The 24066-nt window shown below is 42.7% G+C and overlaps 2 protein-coding genes across 2 annotated transcripts in view; both read left to right on the top strand.

The window, feature by feature from the left end:
• The first annotated feature begins 1490 nt into the window (after positions 1-1490).
• Positions 1491-19229, top strand: cry-dash (cryptochrome DASH). Its single transcript, XM_063206219.1, has 14 exons — positions 1491-1659; positions 2152-2324; positions 2527-2620; positions 8309-8439; positions 8839-8987; positions 10269-10357; positions 10639-10712; positions 10849-10938; positions 11088-11167; positions 11337-11396; positions 11905-12062; positions 12462-12581; positions 13265-13441; positions 18543-19229. The coding sequence occupies exons 1-14, from the start codon at positions 1597-1599 to the stop codon at positions 18675-18677; spliced, it is 1593 nt and encodes a 530-aa protein (XP_063062289.1). The 5' UTR covers positions 1491-1596; the 3' UTR covers positions 18678-19229.
• An 889-nt stretch (positions 19230-20118) lies between these two features.
• Positions 20119-24066, top strand: part of myd88 (MYD88 innate immune signal transduction adaptor) — a 6677-nt gene continuing 2729 nt past the window's right edge. The window contains exons 1-4 of the mRNA XM_063207313.1: positions 20119-20581; positions 20851-20970; positions 22493-22673; positions 24003-24066. The exon at positions 24003-24066 is cut by the window's right edge and continues 28 nt beyond it. Of these exons, the coding sequence (XP_063063383.1) occupies positions 20272-20581; positions 20851-20970; positions 22493-22673; positions 24003-24066 (675 nt within the window). The 5' untranslated portion in view covers positions 20119-20271. The remainder of the gene's footprint in view (positions 20582-20850; positions 20971-22492; positions 22674-24002) is intronic.

The raw sequence follows: 24066 nt of genomic DNA, 5'->3' as shown, positions 1-24066 counted from the left end.
GTGTGTGTGTGTGTGTGTGTGTGTGTGTGTGTGTGTGTGTGTGTGTGTGTGTGTGTGTGTGTGTGTGTGTGAGTGAGAGAGAGAGAAAGTGAGAGAGAGAGAGAGAGAGAGAGAGAGAGAGAGAGAGAGAGAGAGAGAGAGAGAGAGAGAGAGAGAGAGAGAGAGAGAGAGAGAGAAAGGAAGAAAAGGATAGGCCTGCTTTGGGTTGAATAATATGTAAGAATAAACTATATAATGGTTAATAGCCTATGTGTATAATGAAGTGTGTCTTGTGTGTAATTCTGTATATTTATATTTGTATGTATGCTACTTGACACCTTAATTTCCCCCTGGGATCAATAAATGATGATCTACTCTACTTATATGGCAATGGTTTCATGAAGTCTGTATCAAAACCAGTGTTGTATAGTAACTAAGTAAAAATACTTCACTACTGTACTTAACCCCTTAAGACACGACATTATAAATTAGCTGTTACCAGAATGGAAATGACCAAGTCGTAATGTATTAGGCCTACTAAAGGCCCTGTGCACTGCCACAGTAGTGTAGTACAATAGTAGTTAGCTTTCAATGTCTATTACAGTGTGCCCCAGGAGGTAGGCTACAGCACGCAATAAGGGGCTATGTATATTTTGGGAATACTTTGTACTTTTCTCAAGTACAATTTTTTTGGATGACTTTCACTTTTACTTCACTACATTTCCGAACTAAATTGCATTCCACTCCACTACATTTTCAATGTTCAGTTTAGTTACTAGTTACAAAATAAGAGAGAGAAAAGAGAAAAAAAACTCTGTTTTGACCCCACCTACTTCAACAAAGTCAGGACATGATGCCTGGGCTCCGGGTGTAGGTCGTCACGCGTAGGTAGTCAAGTTTATTTGCTGTTTAATCCTTGTCTAAATTTAGACTGAAATTGGTTGTGTGTATATTTTTGAAAGTGTTTTGAATTTTTGAAAGTTCACCAAAATACAAAAAAAAATATTTCAAACTGCATTTGCATTGTTTACTTTTTACTTGTAGGCCTACTTTTCATTACATTACTTGATTACATCTTTTTTATATAGTTCTTGGCATTCTTAAGTAGCCTACCCGAATTTTCAGATACTTTAAGACTTTAACTCAAGTAACATTTCAGTCAGTCACTTTTACTTTTACCAAAGTCATAGGCTATTTTTGAGGGGAACCCATAGGTCCTACTTTTACTTGAGTATGAGATTTCAGTAGGCTACTTTATACAACACTGATTAGGCCAGGCCTACTTAAAGTATTATTTTAAAATAGCATTAATATGTTCAGCAGAGTAGCCTCTTTCAAATTAACATACCCCGGTATCTCATTTTAGTGTGTTTTATAAGGTGATGTTTAGCCCATCAAAACAGTGTGAGGTCCTGACCACTGCTTTTTGGAGGCTTGCTATTGGCCAATTTACGTTACATATGTTGCCGTTTGGTAACAGATTTACGCACGCGGCATTGGCAACACGTGTAGCTGTGTTTTCGGATGTACGCATGCGCTCGAGCCACTAGGCATGTTGTGAAAGATTCCAGTGAACGAATGTTGCCGGTAGAGTAACCTACTCGATCTGTTTCGAAGATGTCTGCTTCACGCACAATAATCTGTTTACTGCGAAATGATTTACGTCTTCATGATAACGAGGTAAGCATACGAGTCCATGTATTTTCTTTAAAGAATGTACTGTAGCCTACCACTCCTTTGCATGAAAGTGCGATGCCTCTCACCAAATGTTGGTAGAAGAAGGTAGAACCAGAGTAGAACTCCTTGCTGTTACCCTGTTTTTCTAGGTGGCATTGTCTCCATACTCCAGCCAAAAAGGAGACCGAAATTGCACAGAAAGCTAGATCTATTTCTAGGATCATGGCTCGTACAGATATCTGTCGTAGTAGTTGTGCGGTTATGCCAGTAGATGGTGGTAGAAATTTAACCGACCCAACTGTGACTTCACCCTAAAATGACAAAATACGTATAGGCTACTAAGCCTATTGTCTACTCTATCTAATGTCTATCTATCTAATGCTAAGGGAGAACAGATTCAAATGGGAAAGCATAGGCCTAGTGTCTTTTGTGGTTGTTTGCTAGTTTGTTTGGTTTTTGGACACGTCTCCACTGTGAAGCTCCTTTCCCCCCAAGGTTCTTCACTGGGCCCAGAAGAATGCGGACCACATAGTTCCACTCTACTGCTTCGACCCTCGTCGCTATTTGGGGACATGCAACTTCAATTTCCCCAAAACAGGCCCTTTCCGCTTGCGGTTCCTACTTGAAAGTGTTAATGATCTTCGGGCCTCTCTGAAAAAGAGAGGAAGGTAAGACTATAAGAAATGTATTTATGTGAAATGGTGGTATACAATATTACTGTAGATTGCATGCATGTTGATATTTGAGTTTTTGCAATGATTCAGTGTAGGCCACAAGAGGGCCCAGTAAATTGACCCACAAAAGCCTTTGCAAAGCAGAGCGAGGGCAAATTGGGTGACTCATCATATCGTACTCTCTGTTTCACTAAAGCAACCTTGTGGTGCGTCGTGGAAAACCAGGCCAGGTGGTTGAGGACCTCATCAAGCAGCTTGGCTCTGTCTCAGCGGTTGCCTACCATGAAGAGGTTTGTATCCAGTCCACCGTATTGGCCCTGCTCACGAGGGCGCATGCTCCCAGAGCCATCTAATATCAGAGTTACGCCACTCCCATAGACCTCTATGGACCAATCTTTCCACAGCAATGGCGGCTCTCATGGAGCCTCACGGAGCTTTAACATGGAAATCCCCATTGACTTTAGTTCTATTAGAAGTTACTTAGTTCCAGGAGGTGGCCGTAGAACACAGAAAATGTGGTAAAGGTAATGTAATTTGTTTGTACTTAATCTTTGTTTGGTATGTGATGGTTCTGTGTTAGTTTCCAACGAACAGAAGTTTACATTTTAATCTACGCAAATCACATCACCAACCGACTTCCTGGTCCCCGGTTTGCGCAACTCTGTTATTAGATGGCTCTGCATGCTCCTAACCAGAATGCATTGTAATTTGGCAATGCGCCTGCCGGCCAGCAGGAGACTCCATTATTACCACACCCAGAAACGGTTTAAACCCCTCCCATTCCAATGTTTTTTTCGTAGGCCTACAACCACAGCCTTTCCTGCCTGCTAGTTCTGGTTAGACTGCCCATATCCTTTCTGAATGAAGCATAGGTGCTGGACCAAACAAAAGGCCACAGAAAGGAAAATATAGGTCTGCAACACGGTTCGATGCTCCCCAGACAAAGTTTAATGGCAATTGCAAATGCTAACCAAATAGTAATGGCTCCACCCATGTGACCATGGGTAACAGGGTGAATAAGGCTGTTATAACTGTGTTACTATAAAAGTTCCTGTATTCAAGCAACACAGTGCTAACTCACTCTCTCTGTACGCTTGCCTTGCCAAACTATCATAGGTGTCAGTTACAGTTTCAGAAAGTGTAAATCCCTGCCACATATTTGATCCATCCAGAAACCACTTAGAATCAGTGGATTATAATATGCACTCAAGGCAGTTTTACCTGAGGGGTGTACTAAGAAGCTGATTCAGGAGTAAACCAGGGTGAAGTTAAGAGGTAAATCATCTAATAGAAGAGCCTGGAGTCTGGATTTTTTTAAAAAGAAAACGAGGACTTTAGAAAATGTATGTCTTAAGAAAATGAGGACTCCAGGCCCTTCTGTTAGATGATTTACCTCCTAACGTCACCTGGTTTACTCCTGAACCAGCTTTCTCAGTATAGGCCCCAGTTACTCAGTGAAGTAAAAGGAAGGAAGGAAACTATGACAGGGCTTTTTCTCTCTGTTCCCAGAACTGACACTTTTTTTTAAATTTAGAACAGCCATTCTCAAACTTCAGAAGACCAGGGCCCACTTTGAAATGGGAAAAAAATCTGGGGCCAACCAAACCTTAGAGCCCAATATAATATAATATAATATAATATAATATAATATAATATAATATAATATAATGTTAAATCAGTAATTACAAATCATTTCCATGCATGTGTGTGTGGTTTTCTGAAAGGGAAACAAATGATAAAGGATAAAATGACTCCTAAATAGTGAATATGATATTAATAAGAAACAAGCCACCAGCATTCACTGCTCAGAGAAATATGCATTAGCCTGACATGTGAGCTAAATACCAAATGCTGCATTAACAGTCCCACCAGGAAATCGCGGGCATTTTCTCAAAAAATCGCGGTCGGAATTGCCAGATGGTGCACGGGGATTTCCAGAAAATCGCAATAAAAGTTGCGGAGCTTCTTACTGAGTTGTTGCGATTTTGTTGCGGCATGAAGTGAAAGGTGCGATGTTTGTTGCGATTTTTAATGTGCTTCCCCACGCTTGAAAGTAAAGGACACTGCCACATTCCAGTCCTCTGGTGTTTTTATATTATTTCCATTTTTATATTATAATTTTGGTTCTTAGGCAAAGCAGGGAAGCTGCCTGGGCGAGTTTTTAGCCAGAATGTCGTCGTGAAAAGTTCCATCTCTTTCATGCTGCCATTACGACACCCTTCATTACAATGCTGTTTATGGCCGTTTGACTCTGTTTTAAATGTCATCACCGTTTCAAATTGTAAGCATACAAACTTCGTATCATGTCGATATCCATTCCTGACTTTAAAAAAAGTGGATACATAATTAACTATAAGTAGGCGGGCGGAATTGGGCATGTCCACCCAGTTGAAGAGGCTGCGCGACAGGAACTGACTGAAATCCTGGTTAATGTGAGTCGTCTGCTACACATAGCCTGTGTCGGCGTTTAATTTTCAAGCTTGTCAAAAGCAACACAAATAAAAGCAGAGAGAGGGGTCGCTTTCGAAAGAAGGCATAGCCTAGGTTTTTTTTTGGTTCTCCCGCGCCGTCCGGCTGATGATCATCATTCAATGTAACGAGGATGGAGTTCACAGATTTCCTTTTGTGAAGGGTGCTTGCTGAATAATGCTCAGAAATTATATTAATTTTGGTGCTCTTGTGAATATAAAAGACGACGACATTGTTATCTATAAAACACCACGTCGCCTGCAGAACGGAGGTCTCAGCTGTCAACGATGCTCATGGGCTACACGTTTTGCCCGGTGATGAAAACAGTTATAAAGCCCTGCATGCACTTTCACTGGGACTTCTGGCGAGTCCATCGTTCTCTGGAATGTTTAACTTGACCCTCTGTAGGCTGTAGCCTACTTGGAGATCCACCACCATTTTTCAGCAGAGGTAAAAGTGAAAGTGATGCAATGCTGCGCATGCCATTGAGTCCCAAACTGTTAGGCTTGACTTCTCAAAGGGCATGAAACGGTTTTGCAAATGCAATGCCCTTTGTTGTGTTCACTGATATATTGGTAAAAAATAGCCCACAACAAAACAGAATCGTTCCTCGACAGCACAGCAGCCAGCGTGAGTCAAGTGATTATAAGCATAACGTGATTGGGGACAACGACGGTGGGGACGAGAGCGCAAGCAATATTGCGTGCTGCTTATGACAAGTTCATTTACAGGCTATTCACAAATATTTTCAGTTTTGTTCAGTTTCATATTAGGCCTACCTACTGGTCTTTTGTAACGTTAAGTAGGCCTATTTAAAATGAGCTAATATTATTTACTGACTGATTGCAGTCATTTTTGTCGACATTTTGTCCGGCCACATTTTATTTTGCCGGTCATTCATGCATGCAAACGGCCAATGTCCGGCCACAGCCGGCTAACGTGAACCCTGATCCAGCCATAGCCCAATTTGCGCGAAAGAGATTACTATATCGGCCAGGCACGCACGCAGCATTCACAATGAAGGATGGAAATTACTGCTTTGTTGTGGACAAGGCATTTGCGCATCTCAACAGAGACGGTCTTATACGAGACGAATCACTCATGAAACCTTCCATAGGAATGAACGAGAGCATTTGGCTACGCGAATATGGCGTTTGCCGGCGTCACTCCCACCTGTCCGGTAACGAGAGCCAATTGTTTGCTGAGCTGCGCTGTCACTTATCCAATCGTCTCGACGCCTCGACGCAAGCGACTGCTCGTACCTAATCGGTTTGTTTGTTGGCGGCCATGTGGTTTGTTTGCCGTCCGTGGAAACTTCATTGTGAATTGGGCAGAGAGCGCAACTCGACCATTAATCACCTTTCTGCGCCCATCCAAAATGCACAAGACAAACGGGACAGATATAATCACGGAAACAAAAACGGCCGTGTGCATACATGTGCACACCCGTTGTGGTTTTTCTTATGGTTGAAAACAAATAAGTAAGGAAAAGCAAAACGGGAGCAAGTCTGCAAGACATTCAACTTTGATTAGTTTAGCTTTTTTTTTTCTTATATTTTTCACCGTTGGTCATTATCAGTTTAGGCAACAACATGATATCACAGTTTAAAACACCAATTTTGAGGCAGGCTAGCCTACATCATTAATTTATTCAATAGCCTATTTTTTTTTTTATTACTGATGAGCAGGGACGACCATTGTGCTTACTGCTTTGGCTATCAGAAAATAAATCCAGTGTCTTTTCTGTACGATGACCGGAGAATGGATGCCCGTTTGACAGCCGGCCGGAAGAGGTGAAGTCCACGTAACTTGCTCCCACCAGCCGCAAAACAGAACGTTGTCGTGGAATGTGGCGCATGCGCAGATCAAAAATAGCATAAAGAAAAACGCTGTTTTAAAGTGTTACTTTCGTGTTTCGGTCATTCTAAGACTGCCACTAAAACCAGTTTTTCATTGTGGTTCCAACCATATGATTTGTGTATCGCTGTGTTGTCCCACTGTCACACAACATTATTTCCCCCATTCATTCTTATATAGCCCATCACTGACTAATCTCAAATAGTCAGTTTGAGGCGTAGCCAAGATGGCCGCCGAGTGATGGGACTTATGGAAACAGACTTTGATCTCAATTCGGAGGGAAAATGTTGCCTTCTGTATGCGCAGAAGTCAAACACCAAAGTGGTCCAGCAGGTGGACCGCTTTAGAAAAAAGAAAACACATCTTGTTGTAGGAGCCCTATACTTGGCGTAATGTAGCCTAGATGACTGTCATGAAGTGTTAATTAGGCTATATATTTATGTAGGCCTACCACATTTTAAAAATGTAGGCCTATTGGTTATGCCAGACTAGTAGTCATACATTTTCCCTCCTGTGACCATGCGAGCAGACGCGCAATGACAACATGGCGTTTCCTACATTCGTATTTATTAGGTTTTTTCCCCCTCACCGACAACTTTGTACATGCATAGTAAAGTGCTGGGACTGATTGCTAGGTTACTTTTTTATTGTATTTTTTATTGTATTATCCTTTTTGAAAGGAAGTTTGTCGACGTCAGTGAAGTCAGCGCAACATGGATTGGTTCAAAGTGTTCAAAGTTGCGGGAAATCGCGGTGATTGGTTAAAGTTGCGCTCTCGCGCAGAATTCGCGGGAAATCATTGAAGTTGCGAAAAACGACGCGATCGCAACATCGCGATTTCCTGGGGGGACTGAATAGTTAGGAAATGCTGTGTAGGTCTAGCAAGTCAAAATCACAATGCTTCCCCTCACAATCGATTAAAAAATAATTATAAATGTACATTTCACACATAAATCAACACCATAAGCATGAAAATACATCATATCACGACGGCAGATAGAAAATGTAACACTGCACATCACGTCTAACTTGCGCAAAATAATTTGCAGTAAAATATTACCTCCGCGATTGAAATGATGACACAATGTTTAAACATAGGCCTACATTCTTGCCTAATAGTACTCCATAACACATAAAAACACAAAATAAAGAAGTACACTCACGTTTCTGGACGGACAAAAGACATAATCAGATGTGATTATCTAACCAACATGTGAGAGAATTTGAGGTTATTTTTTTCTAGGACCGTCCTCTGGCGTCCCTCCTGCTATACCGCGCCGCGGCCAGTTTGAGAATCACTGATTTAGAAAATGCGCTGAACTCCCAACTGCTTCTTACAAGTTCTTCGGGTGCAAGCAACAGCAAAGTTCATGTTTGGTAAAAAGACGCTGAAGAAGGCCTAGACCGAAACGCCTGTCTGTCATGCTAACCCAGTAGATTAAAACTGCAAGAATTACACCCAAGAGAGCAGCTTGGTTTTTTTTACTAAACCGATAACTGACACCTCATTTGAAGTGTCTTTGAGCAAGACGCATAACCTCACACAGTGCTCCAAAGGACTGTAACCAATACCATGTGTCTATAAATGTAAATTACTTTGGATAAAAGTGCCAGTCAAGTGTAATGCAATGTAATGTTTGTGCCTGTTCAAGGTGACTCAAGAGGAGCTGGATGTGGAGACGCAGGTTAAGGAGGTCTGCTCAAGAAATCAGGTCAAAGTTCAGAGCTTCTGGGGATCCACGCTTTATCACAGACAAGACCTGCCTTTTAATCACATCAGTAGGTGAGGACTGAACTACAGTAGCTGTGTAGAGATGAAGAGATTGTGGAACTAAAGACAGTGTTTGTAGCAGTGATGGAGATTTGGGCAACTAAAAGGTTCAAGACAAATCAGACGACACTTCAGCTCAACATTTGAGATATACAATAGTCAGCACCCATCACTCCCTCCCACCAGCTTGCCTGATGTCACTTACACTTGACTTCCGACTTCCGATGCTTACACTTAAGACACTTACACTTGAAATATACGCACAATAGCCAGTCACGCTTTTTAACCCCCATCACTCTGTCCCACCAGGTTGCCAGATGTCACTTACACTTGACTTCCGACATTGACACACTTGAAATATACAATAGTCTGTCACTCTTTATAACCCCATCACTCCATCCCTCCCACCAGGTTGCCGGATGTTTACACCCAGTTCCGGAAGGCGGTGGAGGCCCAGAGCCGGGTGAGGCCCGTGCTCCCCACAGCTGCCCAGCTGAGGCCCCTTCCCACGGGCCTGGAGGAAGGGCCGGTCCCTACCTACCAGGACCTGGAGCAAACAGGTCTGTTTTTTTATTTTAGGGGCTTTTATGCCTTAATTGACAGGACCGTGTGAGATGGTGACAGGAAGCGAGTGGGAGAGGGAGAGATGGGAAAGGATCAGGAAATGACATCGGACCGGAATCGAACCCGGGTCCCCGGCGTAGCAGTGCAGTGCAGTGCCCTACCGTTTAAGCCACGGAGGGCAGAGTCACCTGCTGCTCTTATGAAAGTACTGTAACCGTTAACTTCACCGGTACCGTCCTGAATGTCTTGTGTGGTGAGGAAAGCCGACAGGCAGGGGTGAATTGTCAAGGGCCCAGTGAGAAAGGCGGCCCAGAACTGGGTCCTCATTACATTGTATGTATTTGTCACAGACCCAGCCAAAACTGTCAGCGGCCCTGGGTGTTGGTATGTGGGTCAAAGACGTTTTTTATGGGGCTTAGACGTGAGGTGGTGTAATGGCATCTAATGCCCATGGATTTATTAGTGATTGGTGGTTGATATGCTGCAATGATTGAATATGCTTGTTAGATAGTCCAACTAATAACACAGAAATAAAAACAAATCCGTACAATAGTGCCAAAGGCCGTGGTTGCGCTGCCCTGACGTATGCTATTGCCGAAACGTCGCTGAAACCACATATTGATCGTGAGAAGCTGTGGCTTATCACGGAGAGACGGTTACGCAGGCTTTATCGGATATACAATCGGCATAAAAAGTGTGACATAATATGATGTGTCAACCTGCACAGAACATGTATGATTGAGTCACAAGTGAGTCATCAAGTTTCAATCTTAACAGAATATATGGCGGCAGAAGTTTTGCATTGGTGTCTCATGGGATGGTGCCGTGTGTCACACGAGCCCTACAGTAGCTGTCTCACTTATGCACAAAACAAAAGTTACCACAGGAAGTACCAGGTTGCCTAATTTCACATTTGCAGATCTCCTTTTGACATAGTGAATTAATAGTGATCTGATTGTGTTCCTGCTCTGCCTGGTTGTCCATTAAGAGATTATAAATAAATGCTTGTTCATCCAGCTCCTGAGAACTACCTGTGTATGGAATTTTGGTCATGTCAGCCTGGCTTGGCAGATGTCACCTGAATCAGTGGTCTGATTTGCCGATGGTCTCATTGTACTGATCGACGTTTGATAAATGCTTCTAGTTCCAGCTTGAAAGAACTTTCTGTCTGTGGAATATCTATCAGTTCAAAAACTCCACCCACAAGCTTGATGTGACAGCCCACCAGCTAATGAATAACTATTACCTTGTGTTTGTATTGTGGCGTATGTTTACAGAGCCCGTAGCTGATCCACGTTCAGCCTTCCCCTGTAGTGGAGGAGAGAGTGAGGCCTTGGGCCGACTGCAGCACTACTTCTGGGACACGGTACAGAACTCCGAGTGGCTTTCTGTAGAACAAGCAAACCTCTTGAAATGGTCTACACACAATATTTTGAGGACAGTTAGAACAACCCCAACACTATAGAAAATACTATACTAAAGGGAATAAGCAAACCTCTTGAAAATGGTGTTTGTACTTTATGATACACACAACAACATTGTGAGGACAGTTAGACCAACCCCAAATCCCTATTGAAAGTTGTGTCATCAAAGATATGGTTAACTTATTTTTGTTCGACGTGTAACTGATTTGGATCTGACTTGCAGGATGCTGTGGCAACGTACAAGGCAACTCGAAACGGGTTGATCGGAGCTGATTACTCCACTAAATTCGCACCATGGTGAGAACTTCAACACTTGTTTGTTAGCCCCCAGTGCTATGTTATCCCACGTTATAAAGCTATCCAAACTGCTGTCTCGCTTTATAAATGAGCTGCTAAACGCATTCGCAATTGCAATTGCATTGGTCTCCCACAGGCTTTCCATGGGCTGTATATCTCCACGATACATTTATGAACAGATCAAGAAATATGAGCGGGAGCGAACAGCCAACGAGAGCACGTACTGGTGTGTATACGTTGCAAATGAATCACAGTGTGACTTCTTATGAAATGTATGTGACATGCACCCTAAATCAAGTCATACGTGCGAACTTACACCCTTCAGCCTTGGCTGCAGACCCCATTTAATGTCCTCTTGTCTTTTTGCTTTTCCAGGGTCATCTTTGAACTACTTTGGAGAGATTACTTTAGGTTTGTGGCTCTGAAGTTTGGGAACAGACTATTCGATTTGAAAGGTGGGTGGACATCTTTGGTAAATAATGGTAATAATTGGTAATAAACAATAATAATGTCTCAGTTTAACAACTGTTGTACTTGCGTAAACAGTGCCTTTCTAAAAATGTGTAAATATAAATATATAAAAATATCTAAAGATTTAAAAGCATGTACATGATCATGTTTTAGGTCTACAAGATAAAGATGTACCATGGAAGAGTGACAGGAAACTCTTTGATGCTTGGAAAGGTAAACCTTATTAATTGTATAAAAAATATTGTGTTAAGTATATTACCACGTAATGACCTTTGTGATTCAAATGAGATTTTTTTTCAGGATATTGTGAGCTACTTTTCTCAAAAGTAACTCAACATATTACACACATGCAACAATGTAAAGATAGCATTTCATAAACATTTTGACAAACTTAAACCATGGAAATATGTTATAGAAATGAACCAAATATACCCTATACAAAACTTGTAGTATTATTAGCCTGACTTATGTAAAGTAGAAGTAGAGGTACTCTTACAAATGCAATTACAACACTAGTGGTATGATATTACATGGTTTCAATTACTTGACACCTGATTTTTTCCCCAAGGATCAATAGTTATTCTACTCTACTCTACTGTAATTACATCTGTACGAGTACTTCTGATTCTACTTTATACAACTCTGTTATTAACTGCAACAAACCACAAAACCTCATATAACAAAAGCATGCTCTCTCTCTCGATCACCTTCATTGTCTCAGAGGGACGTACAGGAGTGCCGTTTGTGGATGCCAACATGAGGGAGCTGGCCCTGACCGGTTTCATGTCCAACAGAGGCAGACAGAACGTGGCCAGCTTCCTCACCAAGGACCTGGGCCTCGACTGGAGGCTGGGGGCAGAGTGGTTTGAACACCTACTGGTAAATACATGTAGTTTGTCTTTTTGTTTGTTGTTTGTCTGTTTCTCAATGTTTGTTTTGTTATTCTGTTTGTTGTCTTGTGTCACTGTCGTTGTATTGTGTGGTGCTGTTGTAAGCTTTCACTTTTTACCTGCAAACAAATCTGCCTTCGGGTATCAATAAACTTACCTTACCTTATTTACATTTTACTAATATTAAATGTATGCCACTCCTGACTTGTACTACAACTACTACTAGGCCTACTACTCCTACTACTGCTTCTGCTTTTGCTGCTGCTGCTATTACTATTCATAATAATGATGATTACAATACCTGTGCTCACTTCTCACGTTTCTGTGTGTGTGTGTCTGTCTGTCTGTCTGTCTGTTATTTTAATTTCATTTTGCTTTGTTTCCACAGGTGGACCATGATGTGTGCAGTAACTATGGCAACTGGCTGTACAGTGCGGGAATAGGAAATGACCCGCGAGAGAACAGGAAGTTCAACATGATCAAGCAGGGCCTGGACTATGACAACAATGTAAGCACACCTCCAAAGCACCCTCCCAGCCTTCATGACTTGCATCCTACAACGACCAGTAGATATCCAGCATTGATCTCGTATCATTGTGTTTGTTTTTTGCAATAGATGCTAATACTTCAAAACACACAACAACTGAAATGAAAAAGTTGAACTTAACCAGTTGCACTAGCCCCCCAATTCGTAAGCTCTCTTAGCCCTTCATGACATTACTGTTACTCCACAACTAAACTAAGCACTGGAGAGTGTATGGATGGAACAACTTGCTCAACTATCAGAAAGCCATAAAAGGTCCGTCTCTGTGTAGTGACAAGACAACATAAAATTGAGTGATGTACAGTACTAAACTAAGCACTCTACAGTATATCACAATAAAACAATACCCGCGCATCCCTCAGAAATAAATGAACCATAACCGCTCTGTCTTGGTTTCGTAACAATGGAATTACACCATGATGCAATAATTGACCGGTAGTCTTCATCAAGGGTTGTATAAAATGTCATTGTATTTTGTAATGTAATGAGTGACATGCCTGGTGAACCGATCTGTCTTGGTTTCGTAACAATGTAATTACACCATGCAAGAATTGACCAGTATTCATCAAGGCTTGTGTAAAATTTCAAATGTCATTGTGTTTTGTAATGTACACCTAACTGGTGACGTACTTGGTGTTCATATTCAGGGAGACTACGTGAGGCAGTGGGTACCTGAGCTTCGGGGTATTAAAGGTGGGGACGTCCACACGCCATGGACCCTGAGCAGCGCGGCTCTGTCACACGCCCAGGTGTCCCTCAACGAGACCTACCCGACACCCGTCGTCATGGCACCAGAGTGGAGTCGCCATGCCAACAAGAAACCGGTGAGTTGTTGGTTATTTTCCTTTTAAAGTGGCACTTGATTTCTAAGTTTTTAAATCACCTTAATGAGTGAGCTAACAGTTAAATGAGTCATTAACCGACAAACGATGACTCTCCTGGCCGTTTCTGTGGTTTGCTGGCGGAAAGGCACACATACAATTTCTGATCGGCAAATGAATGAGTGTTGTGAAAAAAACACTTCAGAAAAGCCAGAAGAAGGCCAATGGGTAGGGCACTCACCTGCCATGCGGCTGACCTGGGTTTGATTCCCGGCCCCTTTGCCGACCCCTCCCCGTCTCTCTCTCAACTTGCTTTCTGTCTACCTCTCACACTGTCCTATCACATAAAGTCGAAAAAAAAAAAAAAAAATCTTAAAAGAAAAGCCAGAAGAAAATCCATCTTTACATATCATGGTAGGCATTACATTCACACTTGCATCAACTGTCGGCACTCTGGGATGGTGTCAGAGGATGTTGACGTCCCAAACCATACTGGCTAGATCAAATGTTTCAGTACAGTTTCAGTTTCATTTTGAGGTGCCCCAGTGACCTAACTATTATTATCAGAGCTCGTAGTGTCATCACAGATGGAAATATACTGAATCTTACAACTGTGAAACTAATGCTATGGAAAACAATGGGAAACATGCATGTCAACATGCACTGTGACTACTGAAGCAGATCATGATACTCTCCATAGGATTGCATTCAAATCTCACACCAATCTATTTAAGCCAGGTGTAGACTCAAAATGTAAAAGTTCAATGTAGAGAAAGGTTGAAACGCGCACCGATGACCTTCCTTTCATTTCGAGACGATTCGAGCCAACACAGCCCCTTCTCTACCGGATTTTAATATGGGGCAGGGCTCCAGACTAACTTTTTGCACTGGTTGCACTGGTGCGCCTAAAACATTTTTTTAGGTGCACCAGCACAAAATTTAGGTGCACCCAAATGTTTTCACCACCCCATACGCACCTCAGCTTTACAAAATAAGAATTTAAAATAATAATAGCAATAATTATAATAATATAATTATATAATTATATAATAATTATTATTATTATTGTTATTATTTTTTTATTATTATTTTAAAAGACCTGGAGCCTTCCATGTGCTATAGGCTAGTCTTCCAAATGTGCTCCTTATAAAAGACATAGGCTACCTAACTAACACATCTTGGCTACAAGCAGGGCTCTGAATTAACACCAGCCAGTCAACCGGCCAAATGCTGATGAAATTTCAGTTTGGCTGGTAGAAAAGACCAAATTAGTAGCCTTTTAGTCAGTAGTGACAAGTAAGATCAACATACCAGCCTTTTCTGCAATAAGGCTACACACACAACACAAGCACAGAGTTCCAATATGAGAATAGATAGGCTACTAGATGGACAGATAGATAGATAGATTGATAGATATTTTTTATAACAAGCCCTACTAAAATGGTATGGTTTTTAAAATCATTAGACACAAATAGCCTAGCCTATGTTTGCAGTGGAATCTGAGGTGAATTGGGTTTTGTCTATTTCCCCATTTTTGAGCGCTCTCCCTCTGCATAATGATTGTGGTAGGCTATCTTAGCAAGCGCTACGAACAGACACGACAGCACTAGTGCGCTCGCTCGCTCACTCTCTCTCTCCCTCTCTCTCGTGCTGTCTCAAGGTGCATGAACGATGCCTTGCCGACTGATAGGCAGTATGTAGCCTGCACTAGTCGCTATCAAAAAACACTCACTGAAGTCCCGACAGACTAGCGCGTCACCTGTTGTGCCAGCTCTGCACGCGGCTGAAACGGGCTATTATCCGCGCACCCGTCTGTATTTTTGTGTGGCTATGTTTAATATCCGCTCAAGCCATTTCGTTTTTCCCCGTGATTGTGACTCGCTCATGTTTAAAACATCCCCAAGTCATTTCGCTGTTTTACCGTGATTGTATCTCTCTCGTCCGTTGCAAAACTGGTTGAGAACACAAAACTCGCTGGCACATGTGAACTCGGATAGTTGAGCGAAGTCGAACATTCTATTCTGAAACGTCGGGCTGCCTGTGAACAAGGAAGGGGGAGAAAGCTACCGGTAGTTCAGCGGAGTTGAAGGAATGACCGCATCGACATGTTTTATTGCGTGATGATGGGCCACTGCTGTAGAATGACTATTAATTTTATGTCCATTAAAACGGTTGTTTGGTAATTGATTTTGTTCTACTGATGGCTGGTCGCACCGGTGCGCCTAAAAATATTTTTTAGGCGCACCATTGAAAAAAATGGGCGCATATGCGACCAAATTGGTCGCACTCTGGAGCCCTGTGGGGAGCACTCACTTTTGTGGGAAATGTTCAAACTCATTAATGCCTGTATTTTGTTGGGGGGGGGGGGGTTCAGAGTAAACAAGACATTTAAACGATTATATATGTTGTTAAAAGGCCACTAATCACTGTGTTAAAGTGAAATTTCTTTAATGCTCTACTATGTTCTACTACGGTTCTCTCCCCCGTGCTCTTCACCCTGTATACCAATGACTTCAGCTACAATTCTGGGACATGTCACATGCAGAAGTTTTCAGATGACACTGCAATTGTGGGGTGTATAAGAGACGGTCAGGAAGAGGAGTACAGGGGATTGGTGGATGACTTTGTAGGATGGTGCCAAAACAATCAGCTGCACCTGAACACCACCAAAACCAAGGAAATGGTGATCGATTTCAGGCGCTCCACCCCGCCCTTGGTGCCTGTTTCTATTGGGGGAGAGAATGTGGAGACTGTCTGTACTTACAAGTACTTAGGAGTGCACCTTGACAATAAGCTGGACTGGTCCACAAATTCTGAAGCACTTTACAGGAAAGGCCAAAGCAGGCTCTATTTCCTAAGAAGGCTGAGGTCCTTCAATGTCTGCAGCCAACTTCTGCTTATGTTCTACCAGTCTGTCATGGCCAGTGTGCTCTTCTACGCTGTGACTTGCTGGGGTGGAAGCATTAGGAAGAGAGATGCTGCACGCCTTGACAGACTGGTGAGGAAGGCGGGGTCAGTGGTGGGCATGGAGCTGCAGTCACTCACCTCAACAGCTGAGAGCAGAACACTGAGCAGACTGGACTCTATTATGGACAATCAGCATCACCCCCTTAACGCCACCTTCACTAACCAACTGAGTCTGTTCAGTCACAGACTCCGTGCTTTCACCTGCAGGACAGACAGGCTAAGGAGGTCCTTTGTCCCTTGGGCCATTCAACTGTTTAACAGTATACAGAAGGACACTAAGAAGGACATCATTATTGGGGATTGGACTGCCTGAGATGCCAGAGCTGGCCCAGATCTGGAACCTCTTCATATGTGTGTGTGTCTGTGTGTCTGTTTTTGTTTTTATGTAGCTACTTGACACCTGAATTTCCCCCTGGGGATCAAAAAAGTTTCTCTACTCTACTCTACTCTACTATAAAAAGATATACTCTCAAATCTGCAAAAATGTGAGGGGTGTACTCACACGAGACATACTGTACATCTCAAAAAGGGCTCACAATATTCAATGTTGCTGTCTGTGCTGGTGGTGTTTCCAAGGAATCAACATGTCATGTGGTGTGCTCACTAATATGCCTCCTTCATCCTCTTCGACAATTTCACGGGGAATATCCTGTACAGGAGTTCCCAGTGGGAGCTTGGGCATTTTTCAGCATGACACACTTCCTGGTTTTGAAAAGCGTGATGGCATTTCTGGTTAACTTTCAAGCCCATCCTTGCAATTCTATTTTTAAATTAAAACCAGGGTTGTGTTTCTCGAAAGCATAGTTGTTAGCCAGTTAGCAACTTGGGTAGTTGTCAATGGGATATTGCATTGAAAACAACAACAAAGTAGCTAACATAGTTAGCTACTATGGTTTCGAGAAATGCACCCCAGAGCTGCTTTATTTGTGGAGGTTTTGTAAAATACACAGTACAAATACCAGTATTAATGCAACTCTTTAAAAGAGTTTAAATGAAGTCTTTCTATTTTTATACTGGTCACCTGTAGAATTGTACACAGATTTTTTTTACTCCATGTTAGTTTGACTCCCCACAGTGTTGAAAACACTATCTTTTTACTGTGGCTTAGTGAAACAATAGGGCTTACAACTTTCAAGTGGTCAGTGATCGGGTCATCAATAACAAACAACCGATTCACTTCCTTAAAATACATGCACATGAAAGCGTATTTTCACCACCTGTAAAATGGGAGGAAGTTTTATGTAGAGAAGCGCACCCACCACAATTAAACACATGCAAATGTTCCCACTTCATGTAAAAAAGTAGAGTGTCCATCAAGCACAATGGTTGTCACTTTGCAACATTACATTACATTACACTTAGCTGACGCTTTTCTATCCAAAGTGACTTGCGTTTATTATTTTTCAGGGTATTGGTTACAGTCACTGGAGCAATGTGGTGCCTTGCTCAAGGGCACTAAAGCCACAGATGGAGGTGTAGGGAGAGATGAAGTGGGGTTTGAACATACAACTCCCAGATTGAAAGACCAACTTCCTAACCTTTAGGCCATTGCAACCCTAGCTCTATCTACTGTATTTCCACACTCTATTATTTCACTCATGAAATTTACAAATGTATCATCAAGGGGAGGTACTGATTATTAGTAAAGGCCTAGTGTTAAAGACATGCCTTTTAAAGATGACATTTGAAATATGATCTACCCTAAACATTGGAATTCTCCTTTCTGATTGTCTGACGAGTTGAAAACCAACGTGTATAACGGAGTAGCCCACATTTGAAGTAGATCTGAAAGATTTGAGTCACTGCTCAATATCAACGCGCAACCAAATGATGATGCATGCAACTTTGGTAGTCCAATTAAGTGACTATTCCAAACTCATCACTGGTCACCTCATCAGCCATCATCCCATCATGCATAATTTCTATATGCATGTCAGTCATTTGTTGCTCTGAGTAACAACTGAATTTGCTAAAAATGTATAAATGTGAAGAGCAGAAGAATCTAAAGATGACCTCACCGGGGTGGATGACAAATTGAAAGTAAAAATTGAAGTCAAATTGTCACAGTTTATGTTCAACAGGGGTGTTTTCAATGTGTTACCACACAATAACAAGATATGCTCTTTGACTTGGTCAGGCTGGTGGAGGATCAGGACCTTCTGCGAGAGGGAGAAAAGGCCCATCCCATACGCCTAGACAACACAAGGACAGAGGAATCGACTTCTACTTCTCCAAGAGCAGAAACATGAAGAGCTCCAACGATTTCGTCTGAAGATTCTCATTCATCCAGGTCATCTTAAGTCGCAAGAGATGAGTTGCAGACAACTGGGCTCCTTTTTGTAGCTTGAAAACGTTACATCTGTTTCTCTGAGAGACTTCTACAGATAAATTCAAGGTTCTCATCCCCACATACATGTACATCGGAATTAGAACTGAGGAAATCTGGTAGAAAAACAAACATCATGTCTTGAAACTCCCAAATCTAGTTCAGTTGCCAAAGACGAAATCCTTTTGCCATCCCATGATTCGCTGCCATGGACAACTGTTTGCATTTGCAAAGGCAGATTACACTTGATATGAATGGGACACTACACACTGAAACGCCTTACTCATGTTGTTAGAAACTGTAAAGAATGATTCACAGAAAGGTTATTTAATGCATGTTGTATTTTCTGGGTTGTAGTTTTTTTCTGGTTTGTCTGTTTATGCATTTTTGTCGTGTTTTTTTCCTTTCTACTAAGTCCTATATACCAATATACCTCGAACCTGTTGCTGTTATATTTTACATTGTTTTAAATTAAACGTTTTTATGCTGAAGGGTGAACAGGTCTCTGTCATGATAAGACTGCACTTATGAGGAAGTGGAGAGTTGTGGTTATGCAGATTATATAAGAGCTTTTTATACAAGAAAGGGGAAGGGTAACTGAAAATAGACATGTTTAATAGATTCCTTTAATATTATTAATAACAGCTGGAAAAAAACATCTGTTGCATTTGGGTTTGTGCTTGTATGGACTGGTATTAGTGGGTGTGGGTGGGGGGTTGTATACTAGTAGAGAAAAGTAGAGTATCATTTATTTATCCCCGAGGGGAAATCAAGATGTCCAGTAGCATACGTACACAACACATTACATGCATCATTACACATATGTTAACCCTATATAGCTCACTCGTACATACATTCAGCCAAAAGCAAATATCTCTCTCACACACACACACACACACACGCACACCTGCCGCTGCGGTTGGTGATGAGAAGTATAACAGCAATTTATCACATGTGCCGTAGCTAAATGGCACAGAGCAGCAGCCAAAAACCCAAGTGCCAAAGTGTCCAAACAAGTGTCAAAGGGTGTGTGGGAAGTCACTGCATAGTCAAGAGACACCCCCCCCCCTCTCTCTCTCTCTCTCTCTCTCACACACACACACACACACACACACACACACACACACACACACACACACACACACACACACACACACACACACACACACTTGAGCATTCAAAAAGTAGTTCTAGTAACTGATTAAAGGGAAATTACTATTTCGATTATTTCTGCCATAATGGCGTACTATTTATGCAATGACCCTGTATGCGGCTCTTGCTTCCTGTATTGTTTCCAGGAAAATTCAAGAGTTACAAGCTGTAAAATAAGCTGCTGTGTAGACCACTCCTCCTGTCATGACGCAAGCAGGCTGCGAACTGTATTTCCTCATTCTTCATAGGGATATTTCGCGTATTTCAACACTCCACACTCGAGAATAGAGTTCATGTGTGTTGTATCGGTTTTTTTGTCAAGGTACAGTTGTCATTTTCATCTGGGTGTATTTAATGTGTTGAGCTGAAACTAAAGTAGAGCCAAAACATGGCATGTTCAGAGGACAGCGTCGATTTCAACAAAATACCCCTAGTTGCCTTAAATCACAGTGTAAGAAAAAAACTGGGACTTTACTTGAATCCTACCAGCACCGTCGCGGCAGACTGGACAACAATCGCGGAAAGTATGGACTTTTCATACCTGGAAATCAAAAATTATGAAGCTTGTCAAAATCCCACATTGAAGATTCTGGATGATTGGCAGTGTCGCTGCTCTGACACAAGTGTTGGAAAATTACTTTCATTGATCGAGACTGCTGAAAGAAGTGACATCATCAGTGATCTTAAACCATCAATAGGTAAGTTGCCTATGAATGCAATATGATCAAATATTTACTTTGGTCGGGCTGTAAATCTTTGCGCGTAGAACTATTGCGCAAAACTAGTGAGCACACGTTTCCCAGTTTTGTTTGTGTATAATGAAGATTATTTTTGTCCTTTATAAGTTCAGTTATGATTTCTATTCGAATGGAAAAGTGAATGACATGTCATTTGCAAAACATGAGAACGCAATGAAAAGTGACCCACTAAAAAGTGCGTCTCAAATCTTTCGTGTCCAATTTAACAGTGGAGGACTGCATCAAGTATCTCAAGAAGCAAGCGGAGCCCCCAGTACAAGTACCAGAGATCCACAGCTCCGTCAAAACTCCGGAGCCTTATGGCATCACCATGCGAGATGATCCAAGAGGTCAGTAGCCTACTGCGTGACTTTTCTGCGCTTTTACGCATGAATTCAGTGCGTCGCAAAGCAATGCTCTCCAGAACATCCGACACTATGTGCATGCTATCTCTTTCCCCTCTGCAACTCTGATCGTGCACAAGATTGCACAGTAACTTAGAAGAGCATATCTGAAAAAGATAACGTGATTGTGTGAGCCTATTGGCCAAATATGGTTAAGTGTACTCTGAACAGTGAGACCAGGAAACACAAGCCCCTTGGGTCTCACATCCTCATTTCACACAGATGTGATGCACAACAAAACTGAGCACTGAACTGAGATGACTCTGCAACTAATAACTAAATGTCTTTGACATATTTTCCCCCAGCCACAATGTAGTGGGAACCTGTCACATTCACACTACACTTTGGTACTGCTGTCTCAGGAACATGGGTGAGCGGTTAGGGCGTCAGATTTGCATCCCAGAGGTTGCCGGTTCGACTCCCGACCCGCCAGGTTGGTGGGGGGAGTAATCAACCAGTGCTCTCCCCCATCCTCCTCCATGACTGAGGTACCCTGAGCATGGTACCGTCCCACCGCACTGCTCCCCATGGGGTGCCACTGAGGGCTGCCCCCTTGCACGGGTGAGGCATAAATGCAATTTCGTTGTGTGCCGTGTGCAGTGTTCACTTGTGTGCTGTGGAGTGCTGTGTCACAATGACAATGGGAGTTGGAGTTTCCCAATGGGCTTTCACTTTCATGGGTTTATTACCTGGTCCTCCAGGGTGAAGATTGAGCAAGGTATTGCAATAGGGCCATTTTCACCACAGGGCCAACTCTAGCCGTGCTGCGTCAAATGGTGCGAATGGTTGTTCTCCTGACCTACATGGCCCAGGTGCGAAAGGGGGCTGGCGGCCCAGGTTTTGATGCTAAGGGCCAGGATTCCTGGTCCAAGTAAATTGATGGACCAGGTAGGGCTGGAGGCAGGGTGTAGGTCAGGGCCCTGTCTGTCTGTTTGCAGGGCCAGTGGCAGCTTTTGACGGTCCCACGACAAAGTCATCTGAAAATCCCCCCTACCTAATACATGCAATGTAATGAGGAGCCAATTATGGGCCAGGTCTCTCCCTGGGTTCTGGACAACTGGCCCATTACCCCCCTCCCTCACAGACAGCTTCAATGTTGTTTGTGTGTTTCTCCACCCGTGGTATTTGTGGATCATCTGCAGGTGGCACCACACACACAACAACATCAAGTCCATCTAGCGTTGGCCAGGGGACCAGGTTGTCATCTCTTCTTGCTCTCTTTTCTTGGCCTAGTGGTTAGAGAGTTGGTCTTTCAATCTAGGGGCTGCAGGTTCGAATCTCCCCTGCCCTCTCCCATGGCTGAAGTGCCCTTGAGCAAGGCACCTAACCCCACATTGCTCCAGGGACTGTAACCAATACCCTGACAAATAATAACTCTAAGTCACTTTGAATAAAATGAAAGCGTCAGCTAAGTGCAATGTAATGTAATGTAATAATGTAATCTTACTCCTTTTGATTCCTCTTTCAGGGGAATGTCCTGAGATGTTCGACGCCTTCATTTGCTACTGCGAAAGCGACTTCACCTTTGTCTCCGAGATGATCAAGGAGCTGGAGCAGACCGAGTACAAGCTGAAGTTGTGTGTGTTCGACCGGGACGTGCTGCCTGGCTCCTGTGTGTGGACCATCACCAGCGAGCTCATTGAGAAGAGGTAGGCGAGCCACTGTACTGTATAGTACGTATAAATGGCCATCCGGGTACTTTGTTCTTGAATGTGCCTTACGCCCCTTTTTGGGGGAAAACAAACCGAACGTCTCATTAACTTACATGCAACATCGGCTAGTCTGAATTAACACAGTTCATGCTTCAGCCACGGCTGTTTGGATATATTATTTGAACAGCCGACAACACAACGTTTTTGGCATGTTCAGCGCGAACATAGCTAGTCTGCAGGTCCTTGTCTTTCGTTTCTTCTATCCCAACACCGCCAATTACTTTGCATTGGCTTATCCCTTAATGTTTTGCCCAAAAAGGGACGTAACGCACATGACACACGTCACGCCGGTTATACTATATACATAGGTTTTTCGTTTACAGACATCCGTGTTGTGAGGAGGGGCAAGATGCTAAGCAGCCAACCACGTGAGCTCATTTTTTTCACTGACAGCAGTTTCCAACAATCAGAGCTTGAACAGTATGCAGCCAGGGTCGTGCAGCCAGGGATTGTTTAGAAACGGTAAACCCAAGTATAGGCATGGAGGTCAGTCTAGGCCAGGGATGTCAAACTCAGGAGTCATCTTATTTGGCCTGTGAGATCATTTCAAATGTGTATTACAGTTGCCTACCCTACACATCAATGTATTTTAATATGACTTGAACATGATATTTTGGGTGTCACATGCTCATACAAGTGCATCAGTGATGCCTTCCACTCATTTACAACAGACTGTGCAGGCACATTTGAACTACAATATCTGCTGAGATTGAGTGTTTAAGATGTAAGCATTTGAGTATTGTAAGCATGTGCGTGCATGCACAATTTCAGTACTTTTTGAATAATAAATTCGGCCCGTGACTTCGTCCCAGATTTAGATTTTAGCCCACTGTGAATTTGAGTTTGACACCCCTGGTCTAGGCCATAATGGTTACTGTAAGTGCTGGCAGCTAGGGTGTTGGGCTTTGGTTCCTTATGAATTGGTCTGTTTTTTATCAATTGTCTCTGGCCAAAAGATAACCTTAACAAGTCCGACAGGTGGTCAAAGATGCGCCCATCTATGCACTGCCGCCTTGTGAACACAGGAGGGAATGACCGTTCAAAGAATGCGTTTCAGACGGACAAATGCGTTTCAGATGGACAAATGCATTTCAGACGGAGAGACAGATGGACGGATATACCCTCTTATAGAGATGCTAGGATGCATGTAAAAAAAGCTTTTTTGTGTGAGGGGGAGTGTTTAGGGGTTTGTGGTGCAAGATGGCACTTACAACAATGACTGACGGACTGCTTGACTGATCCTCCTGTCTGAATTTTCCCATAAAGGTGTAGGAGGATGGTGGTTGTGATTTCCGATGACTACCTCGACAGTGAGGCCTGTGATTTCCAG

The sequence above is a fragment of the Engraulis encrasicolus genome, chromosome 9, assembly GCF_034702125.1.
Source record: "Engraulis encrasicolus isolate BLACKSEA-1 chromosome 9, IST_EnEncr_1.0, whole genome shotgun sequence".
NCBI classification, from domain to species: Eukaryota; Metazoa; Chordata; class Actinopteri; order Clupeiformes; family Engraulidae; genus Engraulis; species Engraulis encrasicolus.
Note: the sequence above shows the minus strand (reverse complement) of the source record. Positions and strands in the feature narration are given on the sequence as shown.